Source organism: Protopterus annectens, chromosome 1.part2, assembly GCF_019279795.1.
Source record: "Protopterus annectens isolate FY-2018-M chromosome 1.part2, PAN1.0, whole genome shotgun sequence".
In the NCBI taxonomy this organism is placed as follows: domain Eukaryota; kingdom Metazoa; phylum Chordata; order Ceratodontiformes; family Protopteridae; genus Protopterus; species Protopterus annectens.
Window position 1 is genome coordinate 711846307 of NC_056727.1, and position 11064 is coordinate 711857370.

The 11064-nt window shown below is 40.0% G+C and overlaps 1 protein-coding gene across 1 annotated transcript in view; it reads right to left on the reverse strand.

Annotated features, from left to right (window-relative positions):
- Positions 1-11064, reverse strand: part of LOC122790927 (G2/M phase-specific E3 ubiquitin-protein ligase-like) — a gene marked incomplete in the record, with an annotated part of 597261 nt that overhangs the window by 490292 nt on the left and 95905 nt on the right. The window contains 1 exon segment of the mRNA XM_044058627.1: positions 1192-1298. Coding sequence (XP_043914562.1) covers positions 1192-1298 — 107 coding nt within the window.

Sequence of the window (11064 nt, forward strand, 5' to 3'; positions counted from 1 at the left end):
AGCGTTTTCCCAAACACTAACCTGGCACAGTGTAACCTTCTCTTAATAGTGCGTTTGTTAAACCTAGCACAAGAGCGGCATCCAACACGTGTGTGCTCAGGCCCTAAACAAGGTATACACAAAGTATGGTAATCCCTATGAGGTATCTGTTTCCCACAAGAAATACAGTTATTCACTTTTCTGACATCCGGTTAAATACTGAGGCAAAAAAACCAAAATGCCAACTTTGATTCGGTCTGAAACTCTGACTTCAGAAACTTTCAGAGCGCCAACCTGCACTCGCAAAACTGCTTCTGCATCGGGACCATAAAAGACTGAGGATATGGCGGTCATGCACTGGACTACCCAATAGTTAGGACTGCAGCAATGTGGAATGAAGAACATCTGCAAAAGGCACAAGAAAACAGGAACTCAATCAAGGAACAATAAAAGTTGTTGCACTTCAGGAGAAAAAAATTCTCACATGAAGTGAAAAAGTAACCTGGGACTGTTTCTCTGTGCTATGTGTTAAAATACAGCAAAAGGAATATGGGGAGAAATGGCACTAAGCTGTACTATGAGATATTGGAGTAGAGGTCAAAGCAGCTTGGTAAGTTGTGTGCTCAGCTATCCTAAGCCCTACCATTATGGAGGGTGGACCTCCTCTCACTAGAGAATCATACTGTAGCTGTGAACCTTAAGATAATCACTTGTTTAATTTTCTGTCTATATGACTTGCAGTAGATAGGGCTCCCTGGAAATTCACATTCAGTGGGCTCCTACTTGCTTTTCTTCAATATACAGCTGCTCTTGACCGTCACACTGTACCCCTACAACCACATCTTCAATGCTATTGGTGTTTTTTGAAACAGATTGTAAACATTAACATGTCTTTATATGCATTAATAAAAAAAACATAGCAACAATATACATCGTTATTCTCATGCAATGTGTTTTAACACTTCATTCACTAACATTAAATACATCTCAATATTATCAATATTTGATAATTCTGACATTCTTGTTTCATTCTCCAGAATTTTCAGCAGTAGTATTCTTTCCTAGCTCAGACCAGATCAGTTTGCTATAACATGGTTTTGAGGCCTTTTAAAACTGTAAAAATGCATCAGTAAGGAAAATGCACTATACCTCTCTCAGCAAGAAAATGTGCTTACTGTCAACACCCCACAAGACCTAAGTTTGCATGCTTACCGCTCTGGAATATGTATACCAACACGAAGCATTTCCTGCTGAAACGTGTCCTTACTGTTGCAGATTGCACACTTGAAGAAGAATAAGCCTGCACTCAGAGCATGTTTCTGTACAACACAAGAACAAGTGAAAGTAAAGGTTATAAAAAAAAAAATGAGGCCATTCCTTTTTAAGAAAATCAAGCATACTAAATTAGAATAATAAATCATGATGAAGCTTAAACAAATGGCAATGCAAAATGCCAGGTCAAAATAAAATAACTAATGGTGCTAGAACTACAGCACTATGAGCATGCGAGTTAAGAGTAACAGTAAAGCTTCAAGGAAGGGCCACTGTAACTGTAATCATCACCTGGGTTTATTCACCAGCAAAGCTAAGTTCGTAATGTCTTTTGTTTTACAGCTTTCCTTCCTTGTGTAGGCTTAATGTGATGCCCTACGAGTACAGAACCTGACCAGCTGTACAGAGAGAGTACAATTGTCTTAGGAACTTACCATAATTGCAGATCTTGTTCATTGTTGCAGTAATAACTTTTAAGATTTCTGCAGAACATCTGATGGCCTTATCAGGCTTCCAGAGCTTAGCACCATTTTCCACTAGACCAGGCAGATACCAGTGATATTTGAGAGATTTCTATCCATACCATCTTTGCTCTCTCACCCTGGCAATGTAAGTTTGTATGGACTGAATCCACATCACCAACTCTTGGTCAAAGTAATTTCCAAGTCAGCAGCCCAACCAGAAGGTCCCTAAACTGCCTTTTTAAGGTTCTGGGCCAATCCAAGGAGGGAAGCTCTCTAAGCTAGGGTAACAGAGATAAAAGGTAGGAGAAAGGGTGACTAGGGTACATACCCCAACCTAGGGATGCCAAAAGAAAGGAGAGAGGTCAGGAGGGAAGGGATTGGTACTGCAACATTGAATATACCAGAAAATATATGATTATGGTAAATTTGTAACAACTGTTTTACATTCATTGTATAGCTCACTGTTGCAGTAACAGGTCTTCTAAAGACTCCCAAAGCTTATGGACTAGAGGGTGGCTGGCTCCTGGTAAGAGTCATTTTATTTTAAATTCTGATAACTGGATAAGAGAAGAGCTGGTCGACTGAACCTTTTCAGTCACAACCTGGGTACAAGAGTACATGAAGTTAGAGAAATATGACATACATAAAATATTAAGTATAACAAGTTTGAAAAATGGATTCAGTGCTTCAAAAGATCAAATAACCATTCAGTATAGCAAGTAACAGCAATATGACAAATCACAGCAGTGCACGGTTTCTATTTAAAATATATACAGCAAAACTACTTACAATAACCTATACTAAACTTGCAATTAGCAGCTAGAGTTGCAAAAGCAGAAGCACTTAGATTCACTCTGCAAATGTTTTCTAAGACTTTGTTTACGTGTTTCCAATTGATTCTTGCAGAAGCCCCTGTAGAATGGCAATGGTAAATCCAGCCCTGACCCTAGGTGCAATGTGCAGATTACAGTAATTGTGCAAGGTGTGGGCATATTACCAGGTCACTGCTAGATCAAACTGGATAGCGAACCTTATTAGGAAGGCAATAGTGGCTGCAGTGGTCCAAGTTTAATGGGTCCTAATGTGTTCCAGCACAATTTTGCTATAAAAATAGTTACAGAAGCAAATATAATGTGCTAACAATTTGGATAGGGTTTGACAAAAGACTTCCCTTTTTTGCTGTTTGCAAATTAAATGAACTGTTCAGATGTTCTTATTTTTTTGTCCAACCAAAATCTCAGTTGTCTATGCATATCATGGAAGTATAAAGTTCTTCACCTATTGCTCTGGGGTGATGGAAAAAAAAAAAAGACAGGGAAGTGAACAGCCTGATTTACAGAGAGTTCTGACATAGGGCATGAAGTTGGGGGTAGTACATAGGGTAAACCTTATGCTTGTTGAAGGAAAATGGTTCTTTCCACATGAGGGCGTGCAATTTTGAAATTTTTCATGTTAGATAGGGTTCCACTTTCACCATTAACCTTCACTTATATTTTGAGCCATCAGCTATGAAAGACTATCAAACGTATTGCATATAAACAGAAATGCTGATGAGAAAAAGAGCCCTTTCTATAACATGATATAAAAAATTATTTAATAAGCTGAAATATTTTAATACTATAATATATAATACAATAGTGGGCTATAAGGTAAGCAAGGCAAAAACAAACTATAGTAATGAATTATACTCAAACATCTGGCTTTCATTTCTTGTGGGGTCACGACAGGATGAGATACTTGTGAATTTGTTTGAAATGGCATGTTGAGTAAGCAGCTCAAGAAATATGGAAAGAAAGTAGTCAAAAATAAGTTATACAAGACTAAGGAAACTTATCTGCGAGAAGATAAAAGAAATAAAGATATTTTTGATTTCACTGGTTTCTTCATGTATGTCAGGCTTGTATGCATCAACGAAAAGATGAGACATGGAAGAATATCAAAAAGGAAATTAAAAGAGTTTCTATGGGATAGCAAAATACAGTGCAATGGGAAAAAACAAAAAAAAATAATACTGACAAAGGAACAGGGTACTTTGGGAGTTTTATAATTTAGAGGCACACTATAAGGCCATGCATTTAGATTAACAATATTTAATTCAGGACACAGAATATATGCCAAGACGGAGACATGACAGGCAGAGTGACAATAAGGTTGGAGCAATGGGATTACATATGGCCATTTGGGCAGCTCTAGGAAAGGAATGAATGTCAAGTGTTATGTACAGTCTTACACATGTACACCTATTAAGTCTTTATACTAAAGCAATTTATACTTTGGAAAAAACCCACCACCAACAGGATATACTATATATAAATATTTGAATAAGAAAATTAAATGGGCATCTGGAGAACGAACAAACCACCAATATTTTTGGAGCAGATTTTTTTTTTGGGGGGGTTAATAAACTGGATGAAGTTAAACAAATATTTTGGTTATTGAACACCAGTCAACTTGTATATATTGGTCTAATGGTGTAATATTACAGTTCAAGGAAAATATGCAGAGATCAGATAGCAACTGTTAAACCAGAAATAGTACATTTTTATAACTGAAGCCATAAATAATGGCAGACCAGAAAAAGTACAGTTGTGTAAACTTACCATAAATGTAGATGTTTGAGTGTATTCACTGTTGCAGTCATCACCTGTGGGTTATTCCCTGCTGTGGTAGCCCCTGGTCGGCCCGAATACCACAGTAAATGTTTTTGTGTGCCAGCTACCATCGCCTGTAGTCTGTCATGTCAGTGCTATAAAGCAAGGCAGCCAATGTCACTACATCAGTTTTTCTTGCCCTAATCCGTCAGAAGCACAAGGGAAAAGAGAAGTGGTCCTGGGGAGTAAAAAGCCACCTTGTGAAGCTTATATCCCCCTAGGGGAAAATGTTAAATGGGGGATGGAAGGAAGGAAACCAAGACTGCAACAGTGAATCCACTTGAACATCTACCTTTATGGTAAGTGTACACAACGGTACTACGTTCTTAGTGTTTAACTGCTGCAGTCTTCACCTGTGGGAGGATTCCCAAAGCTGAGGAAAAGGGTGGCAGGATAGGCTGAGTCCTAGGTATGGGTCAGGAGGGCCTGCAGAATTGCAGGGGCAAACCCTAACCTAGGCTTAGAAAAGAGGTAGGTGGTAATGATTTTTAAAGGTATGGATAGAGGACCAGGTGGCCGCTTCCAGGATGCCCCTGGTAGGTACTCCTCTGAGGAAGGCAGTGGAAGTGGAGGTTGCCCTAGTGGAGTGGGTACAGATAAACTTGGGGATGGGTTTCCCATGTAGTTTGTAGCAGAAATGGATACAGTGTGAAATCCATTTAGAAATGGTTTGCTTGGAGATGGGCTTCCCCTCTGCCCCGGGGCAAAGCTTACAAGAAGCTGGTCTGTTTTTCTGAATGGCTTAGTAAGGTCCAGATAGTATCCAAGTTGTCTGTGCACTTCTAGTGAGTGTAGAATTCTTCCCCCCTTGTTTTGAAGGTTGGGAAAGAAGGTGGGAAGGTGTATGGCCTGGTTAAGGGTCACATCAGATACCACCCTGGGCATAAAGGAGAGGGTTAGTCCTCAGGGGACTCTGTCTGCATGGAAAATTATGAAGGGCTCTGCCAGCCATGAGGGCTTAAAGTTCCGAGACCCTTCTGGTTGAGGTAATAGTTAGTAGGAAGGCAGTCTTCCAAGAGGTATTTCAATTCTGTTGAAGCAGCAGGTTCGAAAGGAGGTAAAGTTAGTTTCTCCAACACAATTCAGGTCCCAGGGTGGCGTTGGAAGCCTTCTGGGAGGCCTGATATTAGAAGCCCCTCTGATGAATTGCTTAATCAAAGGATGAGAGAAGAGGAGTGGGGTCTGAATCATAATGGGCAAAGGCATGGATTTTAATAGAAAAAGAGAGGCCACTATTGAGCAACTCTGCTAGGTAATCCAAGGGTGAAAGGGATGGAAGTTTGGGAGGTACTGCTCCCTTTTGATAGTTTCCAGGAGTAGAATCTTTTCCATTTTCCTGCATACGATTTTGTTATGCTGGGCCTTCTGGCCTCTGTGATGATGTCCAGGACCAGTTTGCTTAACAGGGCCCCCTTGTTACCCCTTGTTAGTTTTTAATGTATAAGCCATGCTGAAAGTTTGAGGTCTGGGTGCAGTACCTTCCCCCTCTCTCCTGGGTCATGAGGTCTGACATTGGGGGAAGCAGCTTTGAGGGCTGTAAGGTCAGACTGCGTAGTAAGGGGTACCAATGCTGTCTGGGCCAATCTGGAGCAATGAGGATGGCCTTTTGTCTCTCCTCTCTTATTTTGATCAGAACCTTGGGAAAAAGGGGCAGAGGAGGGTATGCGTACACAAAGAGGGAGCTCCAGGAGAAGTTCAAGGCATCCACCTTCCATGCTAGGAGGTGATACTCCCTGGTACAAAACTTGTGCAGCTGGGGGTTGAGGTGTGAGGCAAAGATGTCCACTTCTGGGGTCCCCCACTCCTGGGTGATTTACCAAAAGATTTCTCGGTGGAGCTGCCATTTGTGGGGGTCCAGTAAGTTTCTGCTTAGGTGGTGCACCAGTGTGACCTGAAGTGGGCTGTGCACAAGAGATGCTCTCATAATCTGACAGATTTGGAGTGCTTTTTCAAGGAAAAGTGGACAAATATTGCCAAGTCAAGAAGTGCCATGCTGATGGACTCCTACCCAAAAAGACTAAATGATGAAATTAAATTAAAAGTATGTTTAAGGGTGTGCACACTTATGCAACCAGCTTATTGTATGTTTATTTTTTTATATTTTTCTCTCAAAAGACTTGTTTCTTTTTCAATTGAACTGTACAGGTTATAGGTCACATTAAAGGTGGGAAAAGTTTTGAAATGATTTATTGTGGTCTCACTTTTATATCACAAAATCCTGGCATTTTAACAGGGGTGTGTACACTTTTTACATCCACTTTAACTGCACTCTGTTGTATTAAATGCATTAAAGACTGCTAGAGAGGATGTTGCTTCTTATTCACTTCCCATCACTGAACTGCTAGAAACCGTACCTATAAATTTTGCTTTTCCTACAGCAAAGAATCTCAGAACTCTCAAGATTACTTGCTTATAACAGCCATGGAGACAAACCATCGGCAAAGTACTCAATATTTCACTCAAAACAGAATATACAGCTGCCTTCAGATGCAGATTTCTCAACTCCCACTTAACACCACTTGCTAATGGAAAAATTAAGCTATCTTTGCAGATGTAAAGAAATGCAACATTTTTACGGCTTTCACCATTGTCTCATTTTTAAAGCCTACTTGCTTACAAAAATCTTGTTTATAGCTTAAGTCAAGGATATTAATGTAAATATTCACCCTTGTAAAAATGAGAAAATATCTTAATTCTGCATACAATATAATCAGTGTACTTTTACACCCCCCCTCCCCCACAACTAGCCCAATATCACAGCATATTAACATTAAACATACTTTGGTCCAACCTCTCCTTGCTATACTGTAAAAACCGATATTCTTTACATCTAAAAAGTACTTGTTCACTTTAATATACAGAGGACATACAACAGACACACACAAAAGACTCCTCCACATTTTAAAATAACCCTGAATACACACTACACACAAATCCCTACTTATGACATTGTAGTTTGCATCATGAAATGTTTTATACAAATACAAAGAACAAAATTCTTTTAATGGCAAAGCAGGGTGTATGCTTTACAGTCCACCCACAATTTTAAGTCAAAAGTCCAATCTTTTTAAAACCGTTTCTCACAAAGACATATCTCAAAGTGATTGATGCTTTACAGTCTCCCATTTATTCATTGATTTCACTGTTGCCGGTGTTCTCCCTGTTCATCTCTATCTCTCAACAATAAAGACAATTCTTAACGGTTTTAAATTATTTGCCTTTCATAACCAGTTTTTCCAAAACTTTTTCAGCAGGGGTACCAAAGAGGAATTCCTTATCGAGTGGGGCACCAAGGAGTTCTGTCTTCACCTCTCAGGGGGGTTGTATCCTCAAGCCAAGAGTGTCCACACACAAGACACCATAATAGCTGACCTTAATGATGCATCCAATGCATCATAGTCAAATTTTAGTGAGTGTCTGGACAACCGGAGGGATGATCTAGCAGTCTCCTGCATGTCTCTCTGCAGGTTCTAATCTACGAACCCCTCTGCCTTAGAACTGATCTCTTCTTGTAAAGGCTCCATGTAGTTTAACATGTGAAACTGGCAATTAAAAACCATCATAGCCAGAGTAGCTGATGAGCAAGCATTTTTACCAAACCTATCATTCTGCTCTGTCATTTGGAAAAGGATGTCTAGCTGCACCTTCAGGAAATCCTTTGGCAGACTCAGTAGTCACCACTGAGGGATCAGACTGGGTTCTTGAAAAGATATGTGTGGCTATCAAACACACTGTTGAAGCAACCTAACCTCCTAGGGGTAGGAAGGAGGGAGTCAGTGTGCAGAAACATGTCCTTAAAATCTTTACCCAGAACCATGTGCACAGATGGAATGGCTAAAGGTCCAGGAGATGGCAGGCTCAAAAGCTCTGTGATTGGACTGGGCCTGTGAAAACTATCCCATACGGATGGGGAACTCTGCATAAGATGGAACCAAAGGATAAGTTACTCAGGGGTTGAGGCAGAAGAAATGGTGTCATCTGAATCCAGGAAAAATTGAGGGGGGAAGTTTTCTGAACAAGAAAGTCATCTTTGGATTATGACCCCTCCTTGGGAGGGGCAGCTCTACTTTTACCAGCAGAAATTCCAGGAACAGGCACCTGTGACTGGCAGGCTGTGCCCCTCGACTTTCTGAAAATCATGAAATCCTAGGCCAGCTTAATAAGATCCTGTCCTCCAGCATGGACTGTAGTATGACAACTGACCTCTTGAATTTGGGTGCCTGGAGCTTTGAAATCAAAGCCTCAGGATGTGGGCGTGAGGGCCACTGCATCTCTATCAAGTTCTTGGGATTTCCTCATTCAACTTACCAAGGGAATACTATCCTCCCCTTTGGTTACCAACACTTAGGAGCCAAAAGCCAAAACTGCAAAGCAGCTTCGGAGCCTATTGAAGTCAGTATGGTACTTGTCACTGTGGTGTGGGCCTTCCTCCTTGGTGGCCTCCTGAAGAGTCATACCAGAAAGCTCGAACAGAGTGGTATTCAGAATGGATTAGTTGACAGCCACACTGAACACCACTTTGGGCATTTTAGTCCTCGGAAGCTTTGATGTCCCTGCCTACTATCCCTTCCACTGACTTTCTGGGGATTCTTGTTGTCATTTACAGCATGTCAGTGAAAGAGATGATATTTTGCAGAATAGTGATTTGGTTTCAGGTTTCCATGGAGGGGAGAACACCTGTATGGGATTGGATGCGCTTTTGCCTCGTACCATAGTTTCTACTGATTCTGACTTTCGTAGCAGTGTTGCTACTACGACAGTTATACCTACAACTGTTGGAATTTCAGCTGTGCGGTCTACAGTTGAATCTTCTGTAGTACCTACGTCCCAGCTGATAGCTTCATCGACGGAAGCGGTTTCCATGGTTTCTGGCCGTGTTTTACAACCCTTACATGGAGAGGATCTTACTTTACATTTAAATAATCACATGTCAGGTCCCAGGGATGGTCTGAACACGAATGTAGTACCAACATTTTTTTTGCCTGACTCTATGAATTCTATTGTTGCTAATAACTGAATAGAGCTGGAGTTGCCTTAGTGAGGGCAGTTCTTTTCAAATAGTGTTACAGCTGCATGCCTGCAGTTTAACGTTTCTCATCAGAACACTACTAATATACCTTCTAGTGTTTCAGATCCGATATACACATAAGGCTTGGATTTTAATAATTTATGCCCTAATAATCCTATGACCCACACTTCACAGCAACATATTCTTACAGATCCATTAGTTTCCTAATGATCTACTATCTTTTATTAACCAACAACAAAATCCTTTTTCTGACACACTTTTAAATAATGACCTTAATGACACGTCTACTAACAAACAGTCCTCGTCCCTTAGGGACTTAAAACAGAGTATTTTTAAGCTAGAAAGACTTTTTATTTCTCTAAAGAATCTACAATATGATCATTTTTATTTATCTTACTGCCTTAAGAAATAGTTCCCTTAGGTCTACGCATCACAAAATTTCCCAACAACATTTCTAGTGATTCTATGATTTATAAAGAGCTAGTAGCTCTTTATATTACAGGCTTGATTGTTTTACGCTCTCTTATAGAACATAATCAACTTAAATTAGCTAATATTAGTCAAGATATTCATTCTTTACATACTAAAATCATTAACCATCCTGAATTTTCTATTTTATTACATATTTACAATGGTATACATTCTAGGGTTACCAGACATGTTGCCTCTTTAGTACACAGAAAACAACAGAAATTACGTAGGGACTTATTGCAATACTTACACAAGAGTCTACCCCTTGAGATCTGAAGGCAAATTTAGATTTAGCTACAGGAATACCAAGAACTATAATGCCACCTCTAGAATTAATAAAACTAACCACACAGTCCTTACTCCTGAATACTCAGTTGATATTAACAATAATTGTTCTCATAACAATTCCAATCCTATCCAGTCTGACTTTTCTTATTCGAACACTTTTTTCACCAGAATCTGTTCCTTCTCCACCACAGAAACCTACTTCTACCCATTGTGATGTTTCCCACAGAATTTCAACTGATCAGACAGCATATATCAATATTCCTTGTACAACCACTACCACTATTGTCACTCAAGCTGTTCCTATTAATGACATTAGTATTCCTGTTTGTATTGATAACACAACTGCCACCACTAGCACATACACTAATTCCATCTCTTTATCAAACACTATAGTTAAGGACAATACACTATTATCACACTCCATTTTGTCACCTATTTCTTCCACTACACCTAGCCTCATCAATCGCCCTACTTTTTTATCCAAAAGGAGTTATGTACCACCTCCTTCTCAAATCATCACAAGAAGACAGGGAAGTTTTTACAATACAGAAACAAAGACCAAGGTCAAGTCATGGATCACAGAGAAGCACAATATCTTCAGGACTTCCCACGCCCACTCAAGGTCTCCCTTCAAGATCAGGATCCCACATGGGGAGAGGTTTACCTCGTGGAAGACCAAGAGGATTAGAGACCCGCTGAACATTACAGAACTCTCTTCTCTTAATGTTGACTTGATCTCCAATTCTGATACTTCGTTATTCCAACACTGAAGTATTTAATTTGACTGATAGCACCCTTAGTGATGATTGTATAAATCTTCTGAAATTGGGGTTCTCCTTCACACCTGCTCACCGTGCAGACATATCTTCTCTTCTTTTAGATCTCAGGCTACATGTCAGAAAGTTAAATC